A 26,613-nucleotide genomic window follows, 5' to 3' on the forward strand; every position below is an offset into this window, starting at 1 on the left:
CTGATTTAGATGATGTCGACAACCTGGATTAAGGTCTTTGAATTTGATGGCCACCCGTTTTTATTTGAGCCAGAGTATACGGATATTCAGATTTCACCAGAAGACTTCTCCTTGAGCGGGACTTGGACACGATAACAAACAGACCGGATCAAACGAAAGGTAAGAAAAACGTTTTATGTCTCTGTAGGGTCTTTTCCATAATGCTGTCAGACGCTTATAATAACAGTCTGAGCCTGTCCAAGGCAAAAAAACAAGCACTGCTAGTGAACGTAACGCTACATTGATGCTGCTCACTTGCCCTCCTAGCTTTTTTCGCAGCTACCGATTACAGAGAAGACCCAGAACACCCAGTATAAACACTGGTTTATACTGTGTAGTATATGTACAGTAGGAGACATTATCACATTCTTAACTCCAAAAAATAAAGAAACAACAAACCATGCAGATTTCATTTTATATTGAGGTACATCATTTTTTTTTATTATTTATTGTGTGATTCGTTTACATATTAAAGAATAAAAAAAAAACACATGATGACCACGCTCAAGGACAAGCAATATCTCAGTGCCTAATTATTATATGAATATATGAAAAATTGTTTAGACCGACGTTTGAGAGTCTGACACGGGGAGGAGGCGGAAGGCCGCGATGCAGTCGATGAGCCAGGTGGAGGGAGCGGACCACACCTTGCCTCGCCTCACCACTGCCGGCTTGTGAGGGCCCTGGGGGTCAAAGATGATGTACTGGGTGCAGAGGGCCTGGTCGGAGCCTGGCAGGGCGTGGTAGGCGGCAGCACTCAGCGTTTGTGTCACGTCGCTGTCGGGTTTGGGCTGCCGGCTCAGGAGCTGACCTCCTCCTTCCCGGAGCAGCTTGGTGAGCACGTCTTTGGAAGGCGCCTTGAAGGAGCCGAGGAGGAAGAAGAAACAGCCATCGAAGAGCGGTGGGAGCTACAAAAGATCAAAGATTAGAAAAAATACAAATCCAAGCATTAGTGAGAACTTCTAATAAAATCAAAAGACTGTATTGTCTTCATCCATTAGTCAGTCACTCCTGCCAGCAACAGACAAAAACCTCAGTCCTTATGAGAACAACGGCAAAAGGATTAACGTCTCCTCTTTTGTTCGCGATGAAGTTCAACGCTGAATCGTTTCTTTGCCAATAAATCTAGGCTCTCATATTACCAAGCTTTTGCGTGGATGCTTTGTATTTACTTCTTTGCGGCAGAGCCAGGAGACTTTTTTTATCAGCACCACTTAGCACTGCTGTTTAGCAGCCGTGAATGAGGCCGCTGGAGACTGTTCTATTCACAGCATCAATGAACTCAAACTGTTTTTTGGGGTGTAAACGGGCTCCCTCAAGAGTTTCTAGTAAGAACATTCTTTGACGACACTTTGGTTGGATTTGCTTGCGTACGCGTGTGTGTCCTTAATTTATGATTTTGATTGATGATATTGCCTTTTTTTTCTGCTAGAATGGACATTTTAAGAGGGACGCAAACAGAAACCTACAACGGGGACATATTAAATCTACTAGATTGATGTCTGCCTGTGCTGGGTTTTCTCTACAATGAACCCTGTATTAGTCTGCTTCTTAAGCCTAAATGCTGATATCTTTCAGGGGATAAAAAGGTATTCGATCAACAATTTAGCAACGGGTAATATGGAGAAAATCAAATATCACAATATGTTTGACCAAATACCTGTATCGATATTGTAGGGTTGACCATTGGTGCCTTTACAAAACATTTACACAATGAGATTTTGATACAATCATCAGTAATGTGGATTTAACGACTAAGTGGCAAATAATAGAACAGCTAGATAGTCTGGTGAGTTCAGAAAAAACACATCACTTTACTGTCATGCTGCTTTTAAAACCAGAAAAAGACGACACTTATGCCATATCACCATATTCAAAATCTAAGACGATATCTAGTCTTATGATATAATATCACATTTCATTGTTTTTACTACATTGAATCACAATGGATGTAATTAGAATTTTTGATATTAATACACAGAACAAGACTAATGTCAAACTGTAATCCAATTTCTACACATCTTCTACACTAAAAACTGAATTATTGACAGCAGCATAGTTATTCACCACCTCCAATATTTAGTACAGGCACCAGTAGCAAGTACAGCCGTGAGTGTGCGTATATAGGTCTGTATCTAGACAATGCAGTGTGTCCCCATTCTTCTTTGTAAAACGACAAAAAGCTCTGTCACGTTTCATGGGGACCGCTGAGAGAGCTGCAATGTTCAACTCCTGCCACAAATTCTCGTTTGGACTGAGGTCATGACTCCGCCTCGGCCGCTGCAGGACATTAATGTTGTTGATGTTTTTGAAGCCGCTGCTGTGTAGCTTCGGTTTTGTTTGGAGTTGTTGTTGTCTTTCTGGAGAATAAATCCTCTCGCAAATCACAGTTCTCTGACCAGACTGCAGCAACTTTTCCTCCAGTATTTTGCTGCATTCATTTGACTCTCCCCCGCCCCCCCTCACAAACCTTACAGGGCCTTCTGCAAAGAAACTGAGGTGGATATGGTGTGTTTCTATTGACGTATGATGTTTGGATAAAACCAAACATCGTCTTAGATATAGAGTGCTACAGGAATGAGTCTTAAAACCCGGAAATGAGTTAGCATTTTAGCACTTCTAGTTGCCTCGTCTAGAAGTCAGTGGGTTTGAGAATTGGGATTAGTTAGATGCCTGAAATAGGGTTTAAGAGATTTTAACATTTTATTCTACAACATAAAATACATCAATAAATACCCCACTCGTGAATTTTGAAGCTTTTACATGTCTTAAAAAAAGCAGTTGCGAACAAGTTGCTAAATGAGAATACTCATGTTATCAATCATTTTGTTTCTATTTCTACAATTTGTGTCTATAATTAATTCAATATGATCAGATTTAAAAAAAAAAAAAAAAATTATTTTGTTTCTCTCGATTAGTGTCAAAAAAAGCTAAATTACAGTGACACATACAACAAGGGAGTGCTTTCAATGGCACTCTATGCTGCTGAACAAAACCATGTGTCACTGTCTGGAAAAGCTAATTTTCCCCAAGGACAGCGGGTCTAGACTATCTATACTCATCTATTTCATGTGTTTGTTTGTATGCGTCTCATTTACCAAGCTGCATCTGTTGACGCGACTGCGCTGGGGGCCTTCTCCCGCTTCATGCTCAGTTTCGGGCATCCACTCGCCTGCCTGCAGACATGCTTCCACCCCTGGCATCAAAGAGAGAGAAAGAGAGAGAGATAGAGAGAGAGAGAGAGAGAAAAAAAAAATTAAAGCTGCAGCTAATTATGTTGACTTGAAAGAATGTGACAAGGCGATTGCGAAGGGAGGATGACAAAGCTCATGTCTGTTTTATCACAAGTTGGAAGATTTCAAGTATTGGCAAAGCTGCAGTTGTTGACAGAGAAAGATGCCCACAGCGTGATGGAGTTAATGATGCAAGCCTCATTTTAAGTAGCTCGAGCTTAAGCAGAATTCGAGCATCATCTCTTTTCTCTCCGTCTCCTGAGGTTTTACAGAGTCAAATTAAAACTGTGTGACAGCCGGCATCCCCGGCATTTTTTAAGTTAGAAAAGAATCTTTTGTTCGAAATCCGTACAAAAAGCATCTTGAAAGGCAGAAAAGTTTTATAAAAAAAAAAAAAGTATAGGCAGCTACGGAGGGGATAAGTCACATTTTAATGACCCCTCACTGTCACAGATAAAAAGCACTTCTGAACATGACACAGATCACAGTGCTGCTGTTCCCCGTAAGCGTTCCATTACTGAATGTTATATGATTGGGGTATTAAAAAGAAAATGTAAAAGTTGCACATCTAAAACACATTGAGGCTAGATTTTGCTGTAAAAAAAAAAAAAAAAAAAAAAATGTACTAAGGATGTGAAATCGAGCCGAACATAAGGTTTGGCCTGAATAACTACTTTGAATATGAACGCGCAAAGACTTCTCACAACACCTTTAACTGTGAGAGATGCAAACAGACTTAATACACATCTGCAAAGTATCTGCATTTCACCACACCCACACATAACGTTCTGATTCACATCATCTTCAGTCGCAGTTTACTGTTCCACACAGTTGCTTCCAGCTGTGGCATGAACAGATTTGGGTAAATGTGTGTGTGTGTGTACACCTTGTCACGACACAGCGCCGTGTCATGAAACAGCAAATTACACACACACACACACACACACAGTCTCCAGAACTTGGGGTGGAGTGTAATTACGTTTCTTCATCCCCCTTAATTACAGCTTTCATTTACGGAGACCTTGCCAGAGACTTGGGCAGAGAAGAGGGGAGATACTGGGGTTAATCGCTCCGGACGATGGCGCTCAGTGCCGCAGAGCCATTAGCATATTTGGTAATTACGCTCACAAAGACTGAATGCAGAAAACATCTCGAAACCCTTTCCTTCCTGAGTCAGTGAATGAGTGAACAGCCAGATGAACCCACTTCCTTGATTAACCACAAGAACAACCTGTCCTGTCATTATGAGGACAACCACTGGAGACTAGGATTTGACTGATGTGAAATTCTGAAGGCCCACACTGACACTGGGGACAATAGCTAATTCTTCATCGATAAGTGAGTATCAGAAAAGCCAGCCGCTGTATTCAGGTGTGCACAGGTGGCATAGCAGCAAAACGCCAGCCAACAGTTGAGTCCCTGATTCACTCCGCAGTAGCGATGCCTCCGACAGGGCTGCGTGTCTAATGGGGCCGGTGCCCGACTGAAGCTTCTCGCTGGCAGCCGAAAGGAAGCAGCTAAAACTTGTGTGTATCGGGAGGAAGCACATGGGTGCACACATCCTCCCTGGGCCAACAGTGGGAGTAGCAGCAGTGACAAGAATCAAAGTGCAGGGAAATTAGCCATCACCAAGTGGGAAATAAATGGAAGAGAGGAAGGAAAATAAATAAATAAATAAATATATATATATATATATATATATATATATATATATATATATATATATATATTAAAAAGGAGCAGTTCAGCATTTTGGGATATGCACTTTTTTTGCTTTCTTTCCAAGAGCGAGATGAGAATATCAATCAACTTCATGTCTGTGCATTAAGTGCGGAGCTGCAGTCACGACTTGGTTGGCCAAGCTTTGCATAAAGACTGGAGGCAGGGGGGAAACAGTTTGCCCGGCACTGTCCAAAGTGAACAAAATACGCCTGCCAAAACATCTAAAGCCATCTCATTTACACAATGTGACTTGTTTGTTCAACCCATAAAAATGACAGACATTTAAAAAACATCAATCCGTGCAGCACTTCTTTGCAGCATCTCTAGCTCTAGCGGAGGGTTGCCAGATACAGATGGAAAGCACGAGTTTCTGTTTCTATATAGAAACCTGATAACTATAGCACAGTGTAGTATATAAATAGTACTTAGCTCCCCCTGAAGCCACATATTGTCCTTTTTTTTTACATGTTTGCTTATGTACAGATACAACATGTTAACTAGTGAGCTTTAGATGTGTTGGTTTGGTCTTCAGTCTTCATGCTAAGCTCGGCTAAACACATCCTGACTCCAGCTCCGACATTGAGATCAATATCTGGGGTGGAACAGGACGGTGGCTGTTATGCCAGGACGACGTTATCAGCGATACCGCCGTATGAGAGCCGTGCAGAGCGTCAGCGATTAGCTAACCACTGGGGCACACAAACCAAGGCCTATTGAAGGAGGCTGGGACACGGATCTTGGGGTATAGGCAATGACACATGCGCAGTGTAAGTGAAGCTGCAGTCGTGCGTTGCGATTGGCTCAATTACGGCGAGTGCAGACCAGATTTTACAGCGCATGCGTGGTACCCCAAAGATATGACGCGTTCATGACGCGTGACCCAGCCTCCTTTAATAGGCCTTGACACAAACAGGGACTCACATGCACAAAGCACACAGAAGCTCGTATTACAACACACACAGAGGGAATGTGACTTCATTCTCTGCTCAGGTAGACATCACTCCATTATATCTTTCCATAGAAAATAGTCGTTTGCTGCATTAATGCTCTGAATTTGGAATTTAGCACCTTTAAGTGATCGGTGAGGACGGCCAAAAGAATTTAAACTGTCGTTTGATTCTCAATGAAAGCTGAGTTAAGACTGTTAGCTGGACCGGAGCCCCGTTAGGCAGGAGGAAGTTAAATTTCATGATGGGTTTTAAAACACCGAAGCTCCTTTTTGAAGGAAAATGTGTTGCAATGAAACGTACGACCAATAGAGAGGTAAACTCGGGCTTGGCCTATTTTGACAGCAATGGCACACAAAAGTAGGCGACAGTGAGAACTCAGCTGCACACACGCAAAAACAAGGACAGAGACAGATAAGATGCCACAGTGATTGTCATGAGGGAGACAAGCGGTGTCAAGTGCTCAGCCTGCGTGGAGAAAAGAGAAGGGGAGGGGCTGAATATGGTCCAAACACACAAAACCTTATACTGTGACACAAGCACACACCTAAACACACACATTCAAACTTGAAATGGTTTACTGGCAGAGACAGAGACAAACGTGCATGCTGTTTCCCTCCACACACACACATACACACACACAGTGAAGAGATGCTACTGACGGATATACCAGTCAAGGGCACACCAAGGTGCCAGAAAACTCTTTGACAGCAAGTCTCTTTTTACTTCCCCTAAAGCTGACTTCCTCTGAATATCTGCTTGTTGACTTGGTTCAAGGATGCCAGGGAGACTGACTGGGAATAGCAAGTTGTTTTTTTTTCCTACATTATATTCATCTTGGTATAAATCAAACAGGAAAAGAGAGTTAAACATCTTTTCATCCCCTAGTAATTGTGCACAGGTGTGCACGCAGCAGAAGGCTCAAACAATTTACTTCAAAATTGCCAGATGCAAAATGTTCTTTTAATGTTTCCCAGGACGTTCCATGTGTTGAAGGAAATACAAAGTATTGCATTTAGTTCTTATTCCGAACACAGAGCCTGACATCACCTGAAAGGTTGCAGAGAGGAAGTACGAGATCGAATGTCTCCGAGCAGTTTGGTGCTGAGGAGGAATTAACCCTGGAGCCTCAGTAGGACTTTATGATAAGACGGCAACAAGTAGATATGTTAACCCAAATAATAAAAATGTCCTCATGTGTCCAGTAAAGATTGCATGCCAAAGTCACATCTGCATATTATCTGACACAACACCGTCGTAGGCTTTCCTAAAACAGAAATGGCAGCTCAAAATGTTTTTCAGGATTCAGAGAAGAGCACAAACCCCATAAAATTACTCCAAACTGCTTGTGCAGCACAATCCATTTGTTCTGCACTGTGGTTCTGTTCCAGGAGTCCAATATCAACCTCCTCGATTTTCACTTCCTACTGTATACGATGCCAAGAGTCACCTTACTGCAGCAAACATCACTTCAAATGATGATGGAATGAACGACTTCGTCAACTGAATACAAATGTGACCTTGTAGGAAGCACACAAACACAACAATAACGGTTATGAAACAGGTGCAAATGTAAGCTGTTATCAAGTTGCTGGGTTGTCTGATCTAATTACTTACGCCAAGGAGGTTCTGTTTTTGGTTTGGATAGTTGGTTTGTTTATTTGACGGAAAAACTACTTTTTTTGTCAAACTTTTCTGCCTTTCAAGATGTTTTTTGTACGGTGAAAGGGTGTAACATTGGCCAACGAAGAACCCATCACATTTCTGGAGCGGATCTTAATCACAGGACGGATACATGCATTATTCTTCTCTTATGGAATTGACCTTGGCATAGGTCTGCGCTCTCCGACTGCCATTCTAGTTGTGAATGTGTTCTATTAAAAGAGGTCACGTTCTGAATAATAAGTAGGGCTGTCCTCGTCTAATTATTAGTTGACAAAAGTCGACAGCCTATTTCATAAGCCGATCAAATGAAGCATCAACAATCTAAATCTAAGGTTATGTGACAGGCTATTTCTTGCCAGGCAACAATCAGAGACTGTGCTCCCAGACAGAAAATAGTCCGCCACATAACAACAGTAAAAAAAAAAGTAATTTTTACACTTTGGTTTTTGTGAGGACTACAGAAGTGAGATGCATTGTGTTAATTAGTACTAATTAGTCTTTTGTTTTCTGGACAGATCCAGGCTAGCTGTGTCCCTGTTTCCAGTCTTTATGCCAAGGTACTCGAACCAGCTGCTGGCAGCAGCTTCATATTTAACAGGCAGACACGAGAGTGGCATCAATCTTCTCAACCAACACTCAACAAGAAGGTTAATAAGTGTATTTCCCAAAATGTCAAACTATTCCTTGAAGGCAATAAATAAGTGGGCTTGTTAAGTACTCTAGAGTAAGTATGGGAAATAAATGAGTGACTGACATTTGTGCTCTTTGGTCTTTAATGATAAATAAACTATTATAAATAACTAAAGCACTTCAAAACACTTAAAACCGTTTCTGACTGTATGAAAAAAATGCTTGAAGAAAAGCTTTTTATCCACAGTCATGATGTCATTGACTCATGTCATCCTGGGCTGCAGTGATGGAGAGGAACATTAAAGCCATCTACACTGAATTAATGACTGTCAGGAATGAAAGGAGCTGAGAGCAATACATATCCTAACGTGGTTGTCATTCATTGTAGTGGTGAACTCTCTGTTAGAAGAGACATTTAACACTCAGGATATTTGGGATACAATCTGCTTCAGTGTCACTGCAGTCGGGAGTTACCCAGGTTCCAGCAACAGCAACACTATTCAACATGACATCCAAAATAGCCTCCGCAGAGAACTACTCCAGCGAACGACTCGCTCCATACTCACAGCTGAATTTGACAACCCAGCAGCCGGCAAGGAGACCGAGGAGGGTGGAGTTGGTGGTGGGCATGTGTCCTTCTGGCACCACGACATGGCTCACTGGAGGAAGACACAAACACACACAAGAGCCAAATTGAAAATGTACAAATGAGTTGTGCTACACATACACAAACAGATGCTGCCTGTCGCTGTGCTCCAGCTACACAGCGTGTGTGTGTATGTATGTTATTGGTGCAAATTCAGACAGCTAGATAGCTCAAGTGCAACAAGATAATAAAGTTAAAATGCGGTTAAAAGTGTATTAAGCATTTATTCCACAAGTCAGATACTGTGTTTTAGACATTGCCCCAGCCCAGGTTAGATGAGCCATGAACATGACTTCTGTACCTCGAGAGAAAAACACTGGAGCACATCCTAACTTGTTTCCTGACATGTCTGGAGCTGGACGACATCCCCGGTGCTACTACCAGGAGCTATGGGCTGTGGAGGACACGGTCTGTAGAGGCAACACCAAAAGCGAGGGCTTATGGCCAGACACGCTGACCACTGGTTTCGTTGAGGAGAAAAGGAGCGCCAACTTCCTTCCTGGAAGAAATTAATTTTAATGCCACAAACCTCTTTAATGCAATTTGTGATTTTTAGGGTTGTAGCGGGCTCAGTTTTAAAGCTTGAGTGAAGTTACTGGCATCAAATAAACCTAGTAAACCTAAAGGAATCCATTGGTACCAACCATGGAGGCTAAATAACGCTCCAAACCTGTGCTAAATTTTGGCGAGGAAAAACTGGCATGGCTATTTCCATGGGGTCCCTTGACCTCTGACCTCAAGATATGTGAATGAAAATGGGTTCTATGGATTTCTGGACAATATTTGCCATTGTTTTGTGTTGCTAATTGGTTTCCAATAATAAATATATACATACATTTGCATAAAGCAGCATATTTGACACGCCCATGTTGATAAGAGTATTAAATACTTGACAAATCTCCCTTTAAGGTACATTTTGAACAGATAAAAATGTGCACTTCATTTTGAATTATATATGGACAATCCTGTCATTCATCGCGATTCAATATTTTAATCAATAGACCCCTAATTTATGGTTTTGATTCCTGGTTTATCTCCCAAATATAGTGCATTTCTCACTAATTTGCTTACTTTGCCTGGGTAAACAGGTAAGCTTACAGCAAAACCTATCATGGCAACACAACAAAAGGCCATGCAACAGCTTATTTCATAAAATGCTTTAGATGAAAATCATAGGCTAATTAAAAATGTAAATAGAAGCTTAATGCCTCTTCGTTCAACAAGTGAGCGTGGTTGACAAGTATAGAATGAGCATAATTATATCTCCGGGGCAAAACCTTCTTTTGCTCATTGACCGTGGATGCGTGGCCTCGAGTTCAAAATGTAAAAAAAAAAACATCCTCTGAAAGCACCAACTTTCACCCCTCCGGTCAGACGAGGGAGAGTTGTGAGAAACACTTCTGTTTTTCATTAGAGCTTATTCATCACCCTGACAGTACCTCCAAACATTTTATGAGGAATGATTTCAATTACTTTTTTGCTCTCTGGTGTTCTCCCAGCGATTACTATGCAACAGTGAAGGAGCTGCTGTATCACAGTGATGTATACAGCTTTAAAAGCACTTGTTAGTTACTGTTGAACCTTCATGAGTGATAACGCTCAAGTACCTACTTGTGGCTTTTACAATACAAAGGGGTCTGTGTGAGGTTGTAAAGCCTGTAAAGCTCGGCTGTGTAGGAAAAGGATCTTTCCGATAAAAATCCCATCTCTGTGGTGGTGAAAGAACTGCATATAATCTTCATAACAAACACCATGACTCTGCAATGTACCCATCTAATACATCTTTCAGTTGAACAGGGCATCCAAATGATGGTTCATTACCTACCAGAGTGTTTGGCAGTGAACAAACTTGCCAACCATGGTCCCAATGTACCAGCTATTGGCTGATAGCCGCTGTTGATTTGCAGTGTTGCTAAGAGCCCATGTGTTTCAAACAACAACATTAAAAAGCAATCATATGCGACCGGTATTCTCAGAGGCTTTCGCCTGGAACATCGAGGAAGGTTAAGCCCCCTGAGGAGGCGTTTCTGCACCGCACAAACACTACCTGAGCCAGAAAAGGTGTTGGCCATGCTCCCTCCCAGTAGCTCTCCCAGTTTGGCCACTTGAAGCTGTTCTGGCTGTGACAGCTTGCTGGCCAGAAACACCGCCGTTTCATCCCTTCTCACACAGTCGTTCACCTAGGAAAGGACATAAGAATGTGGTTTAGAAAGGTCTAGGCCTATAATGCAGGAATATAAGTAGTCTAGGGTTAACAATTTCAAGGGAAATAAGAAGAAAAAATCTTCATGTAGACATACTATAGAGAGACTGGCTGAGGGGCTGAGAGATGTATTAGCATATTGGGTTCCTTCTGAGGCTTCCTGGAAAATCTCCAGCATCTCCAGACTCACTGCGTAGTCGGCAGGCCGCTTTCCATACAGATTACTGCGAAGAAGAAAATTCAAAAGATAGTGCGTCAGTGTCTCACAGGATGCATTCACTTGTGTATTTATGCATTTGTGGCAATGCAGACCATCTGGTGACCAAAGGGACATGTTAAAAACGATAAGCAATACATGACAGCATGACCGCCAAAAAAAACAAAATAATTTACTTCTTATATTTACTTAGATTTGTTCACCAAAAATGACACTAGACACAAGCTAAAAGCAGGTCAAAAATGTGCAGCAAGGTATTGTTGTGTAGTTGCATGTTAATTATTCATGGCAGGCCTGAGATGAGCCAAGATAGTTTTCACCCTGCCAATGTGACAAAGCTTTCACAGACACTAACGCAGCATTGATGTTACTATGTGATAAGTCTAAAGAGAAATTGGCTCCAACAAGATAATTATTCGGTCATATAATTTCATTACCACAACAATCGGTGCAAATTTGGGCCTTTTTTTTTTTTTTTTTAAAATCACTGGCCAAGCAGGACGCAAAAAATATCTATATTTGCCAGTCCACAGCTCTGAGAAAAACAATTTGACGATGTCACACCCTGCTTGTTCTGTGAAAACTGTGCACCCATGTGTGTCATTCACTTGTTGGAGCATAATTGTTTGATATGAGGGTGAGCTGGAATCGGTGTTCCACTTCATTCCTAGGTCAAGTCCGTTATACAACACACTGCATGCAAAAGAAAATCTCATGGCTGCATAACATTTTAGCACATGATACTTCTCAATTACATATCTGGTGAGAAGACCACATGACCTTTACAGATTTAACTGCGATACACACTAACCCCTCAGTACAACGTAAGTGTAAGGGGAGGCTTAGCATCACCATAAAAGTAGAGCTGCAATGATTAATCGATTAGATGTCAACTTTAAATTAATCACCAACTATTTTGATAGTTCGATTAAATCGGTTTAAGTAAGTTATTAAAAAATAAAATAAAAATAAATTCTCTGATTTCAGCTTCTTAAATGTGAATATTTTCTGGTTTCTTTTCTCCTTTCTGACAGTAAACTGAATATCTTTGAGTTGTGAACAAAACAAGATATTTCAGGACGTCATCTTGGGCTTTGGGAAACACACTGATCAACATTTTTCACCAATTAAAGACATTTTATAGACCAAACAACTAATCGAGAAAATCATCAACAGATTAATCGACAATGAAAATAATTGTTAGTTGCAGCCCCGAAGTAGCACTTTTGCACAGAGACTCAAAGAGATGACGAGGGAGAGTGGTATATTTCAAGAAACACCTATATCTTTAAGTTTGGGAGAGCCACATGAAACAAGACTGAGGTCACCTTGAGCAAAGAGGGAGAGGAGAAACGGATGAAGAAAAGCACACAGGAGGAGAGGAGACGGAGAGAAGAACCAAGCCCAGCAGGTCGTCTTTAAAAGATTAGGCGTCAGCAAAGATAACACCTGGGGGACAATTAATAGGTCCACTGGTCCATAAAATATTTCATTTGGATTCATACCCCCCAACCCCGTATACACACAAATACAAACAAACATAAAATGTCCCTGACACGTATACATATGCACACACACGCGCACGCACGCACACACACACACAAGACGGTTTATGCAGCTGCGCGTGAGAAGAATATCTGAGGAAAAAATAATAAAGCGTGGAAAATTGTGCTGGAGGTAAAGTCACAAACACTCTCCCACAAGCCTCCGCATTAAAAGTACACAAGTGGGAGGAAGGCGGTGGTGGTTCTAGAGGATACCCACTGTAACCATGACTCTCATTCTAACCGCGAGGAGGAGATTCAAATATTCATTTCGAGCTGAACACACAGTTCAGTTCAACATAACATACCACCAATACTGATAATAATAACAGCCTTTTTATTCAGCCCAATCGCATACCATTTCTTTAGCTTAATCTACATGGATTTAATTATAAAACCATCTCAATTTCTGCCTGAAATGTCCCCAAAGAGTACCCTATGCTAAGATTTGACGAGGTCTGTTCAAAATTCAAGCCAAGCTCATGCACACCCAACAGCTGACAGAGCTTTTTGAACTATGTCAGCTCAGCAATACGTCTTGAAAGGAGTCATAAGTCTAATGATGGAAACATGTGGCGAGTAACTGATGAGGCAGAGGGCAAGGCCTGAATGCATTTTTAATCAAAAGGTTCATTTCCTTCTTAAACAATCCGCTCTCAATTTGTCCTGATGGTTGGATCATCGGGGTGTTACAGCTTATTGTTGATGATGCAGTACATGACTCACCCAACGCCTCTATTTAACCCTGTAGAAGTGCTGTGTTTTGTAATTGTTATGCGGATGCCCTTCTTTTGATGCCAGCCTGCCTCACAAAAAGTCACAAATAGGGCTTGAAACACTTTGCTTGAAGCTGCTAAAAACAGCTCTATTCAAACATTCAATAACAATGTTTCAAACGCTGTCATTAGAGTGGGAAAATTACATCCATCCAGCAGAAGGTGAAATCAATGTCATCTTATTGAAGAGAAGCCAGGCTAATCAGAGTGGTTCGCCCGTGTGTGTATTTTAAACATCACTTACAAATACTGTAAAATTCAGTATGTAGTTATACATATGCTAATCTAGTCTAATTGGTAAATGTAGTTACCGTTCATTGCCAACGTTTGTGCAGTGTAATTATATGGATCCAGTGTATTGGATTGGCGTGCCAGTACGAGGCACACAGGTGATGTTAATTAACGTCTGTATGGATTCAGGGCTTCGGGCGTTGGATGGTCATTAGGACTGAGCCAATTCAAATGGGGCTCGTTTTTCCACATCTCATCAACACAGGTTCATTTTCATACAGTACTACATGTTCATCAGTGAGCAACCTCCTGGTCTGAAAAGTGAAGCCTATGCAAAAGTGCCTTTAACTTGCATTCTTTCTAATAGCCAGCAGGGGGCGACTCCTCTGGTGGCAAATGGAGTCTGAGTGTATTGAAGTCTATGAGAAAATGAGCCTACTTCTCACTTGATTTATTACCTCAGTAAACATTGTAAACATGAGTTTATGGCCTCAATCGCTAGTTTCAAGTTTTATTCAATACAGCATGATGTTCATTTAGTAAATTATGGTCCCATTTAGAGTCAAATAGGCCATAAAGCAGGGGACGCATTAGGGCGTGGCTACCTCTTGATTGACAGGTCGCCAAAGAACGTATATTGCCAAGAAGTGAATGCCAATTGATCGTTCCATTGCAGCATCAGCGCCCAGCAGCAGAGCTACGCTTCCGCCAATTTGGACTGAAAGCGCCTACCGGACGCCAGTAAAACGTCCTATGTCATATTGTCATATTCTACCAAAATGGCCTGTGTTGAACAATAAAATATTATAAATATAATAAGAGTTCTCAGTCCAAAATGGCGGCAGCGGCGGCTGTCAAAAAAACACCGGATTTTTTTCGCTTTGCTTCTATACTCTTTGAGGTCGCTGCGACGACGTTGTCCGGTCTGGGTGTTGTCTGTGTTTTTGTTGTAGAACTTTAACCCCTTCAGTGTGTTTTCAGTTCATGAAAGTTAACTGTACTCTTTTTGTTAACTTAAAGGTGTCTTCGGTTGTACTTCACCCTCTCGTGTCGCTTTGGGTTGCAATAAAACAAGATGACGCCGGCCAAAATGCCAAACTCTATGCTTCAAAACGGCAGTCCACAAACCAATGGGTGACGCCACGGTCACTATGTCCCCTTCTTACATACAGTCTATGATTTACATTAACTTAATAGTGACAATCTAGAAACCTATGGTATGATAAGGAAAGTAGTTAGCAGTAAAGTACACACAATTTGTAGTAAATGTATAAAATGTACAAAATGCCAGCATGGTCCTTTAGGTTTGTGACCATAACATGTGCTAGCAGCTAACACCTTGCAGGCCTCATCTTGGCTGTCCAAATGTGCTGCACTGGTAGATATGCTTACAGGAGCCCCGCTGTGCAGCTTCTCAGAAAATGCTTAAACCTGTTGTTTTTGAGATAACAGGGAATCGCCGACTGTATAAAAACACATTAATATTCACTTAAGAATTTGCCTGACATCCTTCAGTGTTTTCTAATAACCTGCACAGCAAGTAAAATCCTTGCGCTTGATAGAGAGTGGACTCACAGTCACTGATTTAGAGGACAGGTCTCAAACAATGAATAAATGCAGCCCATTCATTCAAAACCTAATGTGCATACACACACATACACAGAGGAACAATGAAAATCTGCAAAACCTGTATTTCCAAACCCCCGAGCTGTGTGCCAATCATTCCATTAGGGATTGCATTGGCAGATGTCTTGGTTCGCCTCCTGTGTGAGCGTATGCATGTGTATGTGTGTGTATGTGTGAGGCTGGAGGCAAGGATTGCATTCATCTTGCAGCGTCCTGACAGACTCTGTTTTTGCCTTGCAAACAAGTAACAAGGTAAAGAGGAGAAAATGTAAGACCCGGCAATCGGGAACCATCAAAGCAGTGAGACGAGCACAATGAAAGGAAGAAAGCAGAAGACAGAGGATGATTGGTATAAAATGGTCGCAAAGAGAGCGCTTACTGACCGACATACCGTCCCTGATCAACTGCTCTATTGATCACACTTATTAACCAGCATCCTCTCCCTCATTATCGATATCGTGCTACGCATCTACCACGCCCCCCGCAGGCCAGAAACGCCGATACAGCATCAACTAATCAGCGTCAGTCGATTTTCTTGCGTCTATCCACCTACGCACTGCACTAGCGCACGCTTGTCCTTGATAATAAAAGGACTGAACGCCTGGTACACTGACGGGGAAACAGGCACTCTGACGATTTATTGAAGAAGTGGAAAATAAGCGCCGGTCCAGAGTAACAGAGGAGCCTTTATGATGTGATGCAATGAAATACAGTAGCTGTGCAATAAACATTACCTAAAATGTTTTTGTTGGGATTTGTGTTTGAGTTGTCCAACTCAGGTGAAAGGCGTTTGTAATATTCAATGCTCAATGTACCTACATGACTTATACAAGCAGTATGGTGAAGCAGCCTTCTGTTGTCATGCACCAATGGTTTGGAACCAACTCCCATCACAAATAAGACAAGCAACCTCTGTTTCTTTTTATAATCTTATAATTAATTCCACATTTTTCGAGCAGCTTTCTTATTGTTTCATATTTATTCTATATTTCTCATATTTGTTTTATATTTTAAAATATTTTTTACCATTGTCTTAACTTATTTATATTAATAGTATTATACTATTTTGTATCTCTTTAGGATTCTATTATTTTATTGTTGTTGCTCCTTGTGTCCCCTGATTTTAATAGTTGTGTTATTGATTTGTTTCTCTTTATGAAGCACTTTGAGCTGCATTTTATGTTTTGAAAGGTGCAATATAAATAAAGTTTATTATTATTATTGTTATGTAATATTCTGCCAAGCTCATTTATTTACTCATATATCACAAATTAATGTAATCCGATACAGCGTCACTGGAACAGTCCCAATACAAATTTAAACTTTCACAAATTGTCTCAAGAGTATTATTAAATCTAATACTGTTGTACTGAATTCATTGGGTTTTTTGTTCGTCTGTTACTCATGTTAGTACAACAAACATCAAATTTGATCATCATATTATTCATAATGAAATTAAATTTGATTCCAAAACACACACATACTCTCAAATAGTCACGATTTTTTAACATTTAGGAGAAACATGCAGCATTGTTAAGCAGCAGCAGTGCACAGTTGTGTTTTCATTTGTGTGGAGGCTGCTGCAGTTTACACGGTGGGGATCAGAACTACATAGCTTATGTGGTTAGTAATGTTTTATACATAATATACAAGTTTTCATGTGGATGGGACCAGAATGCCGAGCAGGTTAAAGGTTCTGTTTCGAACACATCTATTAAAAAATCTTGTTTTCGGGTCACTTTCTGGTGAGCACTTGGAGATTCTCACAAAAGACCAGTGCCGTTTAAGTGTTGTTACAAGTAAAAAGCTTGACAGCATCTCACCTGTAGAACCAATAAAAAACAAACACTTGAAGCGACTTACAGCACGTTCTGCGAGGCTCCATGCTGCAGCAGTAGTTTGACAATGGCTGGGTGTCCGTTCCTCACAGCATCGTGGAGCGGAGAGTCATTTTCATAGCCGGGCGTATTCAACAGGGCTCCTCTTGAGACAAACACCTCCGCAACTGCCAGGTGACCCAGGTTACACGCTTCGTGCTGGAACAAAGAGCAGTAGGAGCTCAGAAGTCATCCTGCTCTGCTTTGATCTGGTTTCTCTCTACTTTCCTTCAAAATACAGCCTTATTATCCGTTTGCCTTCTAGATCCACATCCATTTTCAATCACTGTAATATTTATCTTTTTACCAGTTGATAACATTTTGAGGTGAAGTAGATGCCTCAAAGAGCTAACATGAATTTGAATCTTTGTATGGGAATATTTACCGATCGGATATTACGGCTGCACACTACATTAGTTTAGTAGAATTCAGCTCATATTGAGAAAGATCTTCTGAGGACACTTCAACAATATCCTGACCTGCTTCTAAAAACTACATGAATAAGGGATTCAGCTTGATAAAAGTGAGTGTTTTTAAAGGTTATGTTTGCAACTTGAACCTGAAGTAAATTTCACAAAGTTAAAGAGTGAGAGCTTCAGATAAAATCCATTACAACAACTGCACTGTTGTGATACTTTAAATAAATTGGGTAGCTGAGAATTGTAGGTAAAAGGGTGCTGAAAGTGCAGGACTGAAATAAAAAAAAAAAAAAACACATTGGGGAGGTCTAGATGATCGTAGCATGTCATGTTCCCAGCCTTCTGAGATACGTCTATATACATGTAAGTCTGTCAGATATAAAGCTGTCATGCTCTACGCTTACTGGTAGCTATTTGAAAGATCAGCTGCAAACTGTCATCACTCAAATCGAAAAACTCATGTTTGAGTGGAGCATCTTGACAGCAAGTAGCCACGCAAAATGCTGCACTAAGATAGCGGCAAACGCTCACCCGCTTGTTCTCAAAGGGATAAAAAACCCAGGCTTGGGCAGCACTGAAGGATTTTACAGTTTGTCATAAGCAAAGCATCCTTAGGCTAAATGCGCCTACATATTTTCGAGGAGGCCAGCATGCAAAAAAAAAAATGGTAGCACTAACAGTAAATGACACATTCTGGTAGCCTTGATTTCTGGCAGGACATAGGCTACTTATACTTTACCAGCTAACCTAAAGCCAACATAAAGTCTTTGTGGCTATGTTCCCGAACAGTACAATTTATTTTATTGCTCTTGGATGCATTTTCAAGATTAATGCAAAGAGAAATAGCACAAACAAGCTCACATAGCAGAAACAGGTGTTAGGATGCAGAAAAAAAATTTAACAAACACAGCTATTTAGACTGGAAAACTAAGCGCTTGCAAGGCGTATTCATAACAGCAACATAACGCACAGTTTGACTGAGCATTGGTTTACTGGAGAAAACAATACAATAAATAGTGGATGCTAAGATGTAAATGTTGGCCAGAGAAGAAAAGCTACAGTGAATAAGCTTTTGTGTGGAAAACGTTTTGCCATTAGACTCTGACAAACCACAAAGTAACTGTGTAAAAAATGACAATAGCTTGATATTGACAAGAAACACCACACAATTCTTCATTCAAAAAGGAAAAAACAAGAACCCACCAGCGTAGAAAAACTGTTCATTTAACAAATTGCTTTTTTTTTGTTGATGAAACATTTTGTCACTGAGTTTTTCAACAATACAAATAAAGCTTTTAGATGCATCACTTGGTGTGTTAGTCTTACCAGAGGTGTCCACCCAGCATTATCCTTCAGGTTGGGGTCAGCCCCCTGGTCCAGCAGTTCCTTGACAGCCTCTACGCCTCCCTGCAGGGACCCAGAGAGATCAACAAACCTGGGGTCAGAAATGCAGACCTGTAAACGCAACCCTTCAAACACAGCAGCTGATCCCAGTGTACCAAAGCGCCGCTGTTTATCAATCACACTCCGCAGTGGGCCATTGATTACCTTGTCGGGGGATCCAGAGGGGATTACTGCTGTGTTTACAAGGATTACTGCAAGACAGTTTATTCTCAACAGACCGGAACATGGCTGTCTGATCATCTGAAGACTAATATGTTGAACTCCGGTTCGGGGAGGGGGCACAGTTATTATTACAGTATATTAAAGCTTCAGTAGGCAGAAGGTTTTTGGCATCATTTGGCAAAAATTCCATAATAATCTTTCAGCATATTGTAATTCAAGTGTTCTGAGAGAAAACTAGACTTCTGCACCTCCACCTGTTTCCAGGCTTTAAAAAATCTAGCCCGTGACGGGAGACAATCACAGGTCATTTCAGAGAGAGCGTTCCTATTGAGCGTTCCTATTGGCTGTGCTCCGGCTAGTGGGCGGTGCTTGGTATTTCCTCAACTGATCTCAACATGGCTGCTGGGTCACAAACTTCCTCATTTTACCGCTAAACAGTACACTACAAGATGTTTCTGAAAACATTTGAGGTGAGAAATAGGCATTACAGTAACAGAATATTGATTCATAATCGATCAGCGCTGCCTAGTTTGACCGTTTGATCGGAGTTGCGAGTGCTCGACAGCTGGCTCATAGACGGCAGGCTCCAGCTCGGCACTGATTGGTTGGTTTCCTCCGGTCTGTGAAATCTTGCAGATGCCATTAGGAGCAACGGAGGACACAGAGGAACATGATTTTTTTTTTAGATTTCCTGTCGTAGGCACTACCGTCAGGATATAGTGACAGTTTTATAAAAATATACTGCAGAAAAATTTCTTTTTGTAGAATGCCACAGAAGAGTGAAGGATATAAGGTGAATTATTCAGAAACCTTTATAGCAGCTAGATGCAGCAGGGTCTCTCCCCTGTGGTTCCTCTTCATAACTGTGGGGCTCCCTGAGATGGGCCGTCCAACAGATGCACCGGGAGAACGGGGAGATTTTGTACCGACAGCGGCTAGGACAGAGGGGCTGTTTCCTTGCTCTTCTCTTGAGTTTTTGATGCTCTTGTCACACCGGGGACTGGCCGAAGAAAGAGGGTTAAGGACAGCTGGAGACATCTGTGATTTTCTCCGCCTGCCTGGGGAAGCCCTGGGCCTTTTTGGTGTGGTCTCCAACATGGCAACCTTCTCCTCCACCCTGGTTCTTTTTGATGAATGCTTTGGGGGAGATACTGTGTCCTGTTTTTCAAGATCGTCAGTTTCAGACAGTTTGTCATGCTGGCCGACACTGTCCGAGACTCTCTGACTAGGCTGGTTTTGGTCATTCAGTACAGTCACGCTGCCTCCTAAGAGACTCTCCCTCGTGGTGCTTCTGCCAGGGCCGACTTCATTAGTACTCCCCTGTGGCACTTCGGGCTGAGGCTCGTCAGACTGGACAGCAGAGTTGAGGAAGGAAACTCTTTTACTGGACCTCTTTGCCCCTTCAGCACAGGGCTGCTCCTTTTCCTTTACAGCATCTACTTCCTCGGTGATCCCCCATAACTGGTTTATAGCCTCCAGCCTGCTCTTCTTCATCTTCTCCTCGGTATGTTTTCGAGTTGTCCTAGTGGCTCTTTGCACTGGCGCCTTCCTGCTGGCGGCGCTTTTCTTAGTTGACCTCTTCTTCCTGTTTTCATTTTTGCATCTTTGAGAGCAAGGCGAGCCAGAGTCTTGGGAGGACGAGGCGAAATTGAAAACTGACAGGTCCTGGCGTTGAGCAGCGAGAGTGTCTGGCTGTGCGGCAGCTGTTTCTCCAGAAGACGTGCTGTCCGGCACGGTGACCTCTGACGGCTTCTCCACCGTGCAGCGTACCTTGCGGCTACGGGGGCTAAACCAGATCTTGAAATTCTTCTTGTGTTTTAAGACGGGGCTCTGAGGTTGTGTTTGAATCTTGGCTGGAGAGGAGTCTGCAATGAGGGTGTGAAAAAAGAAGCAAGGTCAACAAAACAAAAAGTTCCCCTCCTGCAAAAGCTCTTTATTTGTAATCACCTTGCATCTGTTGAGATGTTGTTGACATAAAAAAACAAAGAAATCTTAAATCTCAACTATTAATACTGACCTTTCACAGAAGTAGAGAAGTGCCCAATGAACTTCTTAAACCTTTAGCTCTTTCTGTATAAATTTAGACCTGCATATGTGTTCACATTTTAACTACACTGTACTTCTTTGTCAAAGCTGAGATCTACTCGCAAAACTAAACACTACCATAGTTAATTGCATTGCATAATTACTGTCATTACCGGGATGCTGGATGGGCGATAGAGATAATAAAGCACAGGAACAAGCCACTAATACTGTCATTCAGAGATTAGATTGGCAGAGGGAAAATGTTAAATGTTTCAGTCAACAATTGATAAAAGGGGGTGTGGGCAGACGTGCGTGGGGAGAAAGATAATGAATAAGACACTTTGTATTTGTGAAGATAACTTGTTAATTATGCTTTCAAGCCGCTATGTAACGTCTAGCGTCTACCTGGTTGTTCTGTGGGATTGAGCAGGGACTCCAAACTGCAGAAGAGCTGTGTGATGCTGCTGAGCTGCCTGTTGATTTGGATGTCCTTCACCCACGCAGGACTCTGACACACCACGCAGCCATCTCCTGCCCGGGGGCCAGCGCAGGACCTGAGCAATAAACATTCCTCGGTTTAGGAGTTTCACTTTCACAGTCCAGTAAAAAAGAAACACAATGAGCTTATTGATTTACCTTTTAAGGCCATTCAGGCAGGAAGAGAAGGAATAAATTGAGGCTATAGTTTATGCCTATGGGGACATTAATTGCCTTAAGACATTAATTGCCTTCAAGGCTTTCAACACTGTTACCCATTGCCAAGAAACCATGCCACTGCCATGGATATTTAGCATTTCATCTGCACAAGAAATAAGCCCCATCACAAATAAAATGTTAACTATAAAAATCTCCTAATGATCATTTATGAAAAAGTGAGCACATTATTGAAGCGCCTGTAGAGATAGTGCCGTTAAAGTCACTCACATTAGTGATTAGTTGATCAACAGAATATGAATCTGCTAATCACATATAATTATGTAATTACTCTTTTTTTTATATGTAGGGAATATAATCCTACTGAACTACTTCAAGTCTTAGAGGGGGAAGCAAAATACTTTTCTTACTGTGGTAATTTTGATTTGTAGTAGCATGAAAAGCATACTGTTAGTGTTAAATACACTGTTAAAGAAATTATAAAATTTTACATTTTCTGCCTGTATTTCAAAATGACAGAAAGAAAATGTAAAAATGACATGTTTCATTTGTGATTTATATGTAAATGGTCTTAGATTTACGGTATTTTTTGTCATCACAATCGTAATTATCTGTATTTAAGCTTTTCTTGATCATTTTTAAAGATAATTATTCTGTTTTTTAGAGGTTTATGACTCTATTTTAACAATTAATATATGTTAGAAGAAAAGGATGTCATGGAATTATAAAAATATTTCTTGTAAAAATACAGATTGTTTTGCAAAACTTCTGAGTTAATGTAAATTTGGGCTTTTGCAACATAAAATGACATGTTTCATTTGTGATTTATATGTTAATGGTCTTAGATTTAAGGTGTATGACTATTCTAACAATAAATATGTTAAAAGTAGAATATTTCTTGTGAAATTACAGTAATAAAGGCTAATTATATAAAGATAATTACAGTGTTTTTTTTACAGTTTATTTATGTTAATTAACGGACAGTATTTTTCCGTGTTTTAACAGACATTTTCTGGCGCCCCTGTTGCCGTAAAATTTCCGTTATTTTACACAGTGTACATAAAAATGTATTATAGCCATATTCCCTATAAGTGTGCTAGTAGTGAATCAGCATGCACAATCCTGACAGTGGCACATGTAAATAGAATGGAGCCACAACTAACATTATTAGTTACAGCTGTGTTTGACATATAAAACTGTACACCATGACCATGAGACAGGTCTATTGTTAGTGAGCATGTCATTTAGCTGGGGTTACATTACCTGCACAGCATATGCTCGCACATTCCCAGACACACAGGTTCCGTCATTAAATTCGAGCTGGAAAAAGACAAAACATTTCAAAGTGATCAGTACAGTCAGAGTATCAGGACTGAGTGCTCAGTTCACTGTTGTTCACCCTCCAGACACACAAGTTGAGTGTCAGTGAGATCAAACAGTAGCCATACATGGGAAACTTTCGAGGACATGCTAGGGAACGAATATCTGTCAGTGGAGAATGCTTGACTTCCTATTCATTACTGGCATTAGGGCTGTGTTTTGACACAGGGGTTACAATTCAATATATTGCAATACTGTATTGCGATTTTTTTAATCTAAGTTAACAAAAGCATTGTGATGAAAGTAACACAGTTTATAGTCTAAGTATATAGTATATAAGTCTAATGCAGTGAGGGCCAAAAAGCAAATGTACTACGGAGTATTAGGGCCACATTGAGGAGAAAAAAACATCTGAGATTTCCAGAATAAAGTCATAATATTACGAGAAAAAAAGTCGTAATATTACGAGAATAAAGTCATAACTTTAAGAGAAAAAAAGTCGTAATATTACGAGAATAAAGTCATAACTTTAAGAGAAAAAGTCGTAATATTACGAGAATAAAGTCATAACTTTAAGAGAAAAAGTCGTAATATTACGAGGATAAAGTCATAACTTTAAGAGAAAAAAAAATCGTAATATTATGAGAATAAAGTCATAACTTTAAGAGAAAAAGTCGTAATATTACGATAATAAAGTTATAACTTTAAGAGAAAAAGTCGTAATATTACGAGAATAAAGTCGTAACTTTAAGAGAATAAAGTCGTAATATTACGAGAATAAAGTCATAACTTTAAGAGAAAAAGTCGTAATATTACGATAAAGTCATAACTTTAAGAGAAAAAGTCGTAATATTACGATAAAGTCATAACTTTAAGAGAAAAAGTTGTAATATTACGAGAATAAAGTCATAACTTTAAGAGAAAAAGTCGTAATATTACGATAAAGTCATAACTTTAAGAGAAAAAGTCGTAATATTACGATAAAGTCATAACTTTAAGAGAAAAAGTCGTAATATTACGATAAAGTCATAACTTTAAGAGAAAAAGTCGTAATATTACGATAAAGTCATAACTTTAAGAGAAAAAGTTGTAATATTACGAGAATAAAGTCATAACTTTAAGAGAAAAAGTCATAACTTTAAGAGAAAAAGTCGTAATATTACGAGAATAAAGTCGTAACTTTAAGAGAATAAAGTCGTAATATTACGAGAATAAAGTCATAACTTTAAGAGAAAAAGTCGTAATATTACGATAAAGTCATAACTTTAAGAGAAAAAGTCGTAATATTACGAGAATAAAGTCATAACTTTAAGAGAAAAAGTCGTAATATTACGAGAATAAAGTCATAACTTTAAGAGAAAAAGTCGTAATATTACGAGAATAAAGTCATAACTTTAAGAGAATAAAATCGTAATATTACGATAAAGTCATAACTTTAATTGAAAAAGTCGTAATATTACGATAAAGTCATAACTTTAAGAGAAAAAGTCGTAATATTACGATAAAGTCATAACTTTAAGAGAAAAAGTCGTAATATTACGATAAAGTCATAACTTTAAGAGAAAAAAAAATCGTATTATGAGAATAAAATCTAAATTTTACGAGAAAAAAAGAAAATAACACGTAAAATTACTACTTTATAATATTATGACTTTATTCTCATAATATTACGACTTTATTTTCTCTTAAACTTCTCACTTTATTCTCATATTACGACTTTATTCTCGTAATCTCAGATTTATTGTTTTTCCTCAATGTGGCCCTAATACTCCGTTTTACCATAGACCTACAACAATGATAAATAAAAAAGCAGTTATTGATTTCCATGTTTATAAACCCACAGGGAGCCGTTGGAGAGGAGCTGAAGAGCTGCAGGTTGCTAGGAGACCTCTGGACTGGGACAGACACGCACCGCTAAACAGCGCAGCTGTGCTGACTTCAGGCTTTTACCTGCATTCAAAATGAACCCAGCTTACTTTGACAAACACTCGTGTATCTTTAGATTAAACTGTACTGGTTGTAATGTTTATTTTATGGTTAACGTTGCGAAACAAAGGACCTTCCTATCATAACATTAGCCCACTTCTACTCTTCTATCGTAATGTTTACGTTATTAAAGTTACCATTTGGAGCAAAGTAGCAGCCGTCGAAAGTCCCTGACCGCCTCCTTCGTGTTCTTCCAGTCCTCTGTCTGTCCAAGGACTGCGGTATCCATTATTAGAAGCAATGCTGAGTGTTTCCTGGCTATAATGTTATAACTTTGCTTATGAATCAAGATTGCAAAACAAGACGAGCTGGCTGCTTCCTGGTTACTTGCATCTCCCGCCAAAGATTTACGGAAGTAGCCTGTGATAGGCCTTCAAAATAAAAGCACCGTTATGATGAACGTGATGGGCCATTCAGATTCATTCAAGAGGTTCTGTCAATAATAAATAAATGAATGAATAAATAATTACAAAAATTAATAAATAAGTATTAAAAAATAGATGAATGAAACAAAAATTAATACATATGAAATTAATGATAATTTAAAAGAAAACAACCTCCTCCAAAATAAAAAAACAACCTCCTCAAAATAAAAGCACCATTCTGATGAACGTGTTGGGGCCATTCAGATTCATTCAAGAGGGGTCAGTCAGTCTGTCATTAATAAATAAATGAATGAATAAATAATTAAACAAATGAATAAATAAGTTAAAAAAAATAGATGAATGAAACAAAAATGAATACATTTTTGAAATGAATGATAATTTAAAAGAAAAACAACCTCCTCCAAAATGTAGTTCAGAGAATAATGTTATTCCAATTGTGTAAATACTTAGTCAAACTTAATATTAAAGAATACATTTCCAAAGACTGATCTGACTTCTAAATTACAGTATATACCACCTCACACTCAGCACCTCCATGTTTCTACTAAGGGCCTAATTTCACTTGAGATAGATATAATTGATTAAAGAAAACTGATCACTATCACAGATTAATTTCACTTCAGAATAATAGTAGAACACCTTAGAGTATCACTCAGACAGTATCAGGACATTCTGATGTAGAATTTCAAAATTAAAGCCTTGGAACTGGCTTGACTGTGTTTTTCGAAGTGGAGGGTGGCTTGACCGCAGTATAACCACGGTGATGACATAGGTTTCGGCCCACCCCCTGGCATTTTAACAAGACAGACATACCCCAAATAAATCAAGAATAGCTCCACAACTACCAGGTCTATATGCATAATGTTGGTCCCTATAGATAGGTAAAGCCTCAGAGAATTCA

General features: G+C 39.9%; 1 protein-coding gene across 1 annotated transcript; it reads right to left on the reverse strand.

Moving 5' to 3' along the window:
- Positions 1 to 440: 440 nt before the first annotated feature.
- Positions 441 to 25,683, reverse strand: bard1 (BRCA1 associated RING domain 1). Its single transcript, XM_037790865.1, has 11 exons — positions 25,464 to 25,683; positions 23,284 to 23,340; positions 21,772 to 21,920; positions 20,152 to 21,206; positions 19,102 to 19,182; positions 17,343 to 17,515; positions 11,183 to 11,309; positions 10,930 to 11,062; positions 8,803 to 8,895; positions 3,138 to 3,235; positions 441 to 947 (listed from the first exon to the last, which is right to left on the reverse strand). Exons 1-11 carry the CDS (start codon positions 25,553 to 25,555, stop codon positions 600 to 602), a joined length of 2,406 nt encoding a protein of 801 aa, XP_037646793.1. The 5' UTR covers positions 25,556 to 25,683; the 3' UTR covers positions 441 to 599.
- Positions 25,684 to 26,613: the final 930 nt, after the last annotated feature.

Source organism: Sebastes umbrosus, chromosome 13 (genome assembly GCF_015220745.1).
Source record: "Sebastes umbrosus isolate fSebUmb1 chromosome 13, fSebUmb1.pri, whole genome shotgun sequence".
Lineage (NCBI taxonomy): Eukaryota > Metazoa > Chordata > Actinopteri > Perciformes > Sebastidae > Sebastes > Sebastes umbrosus.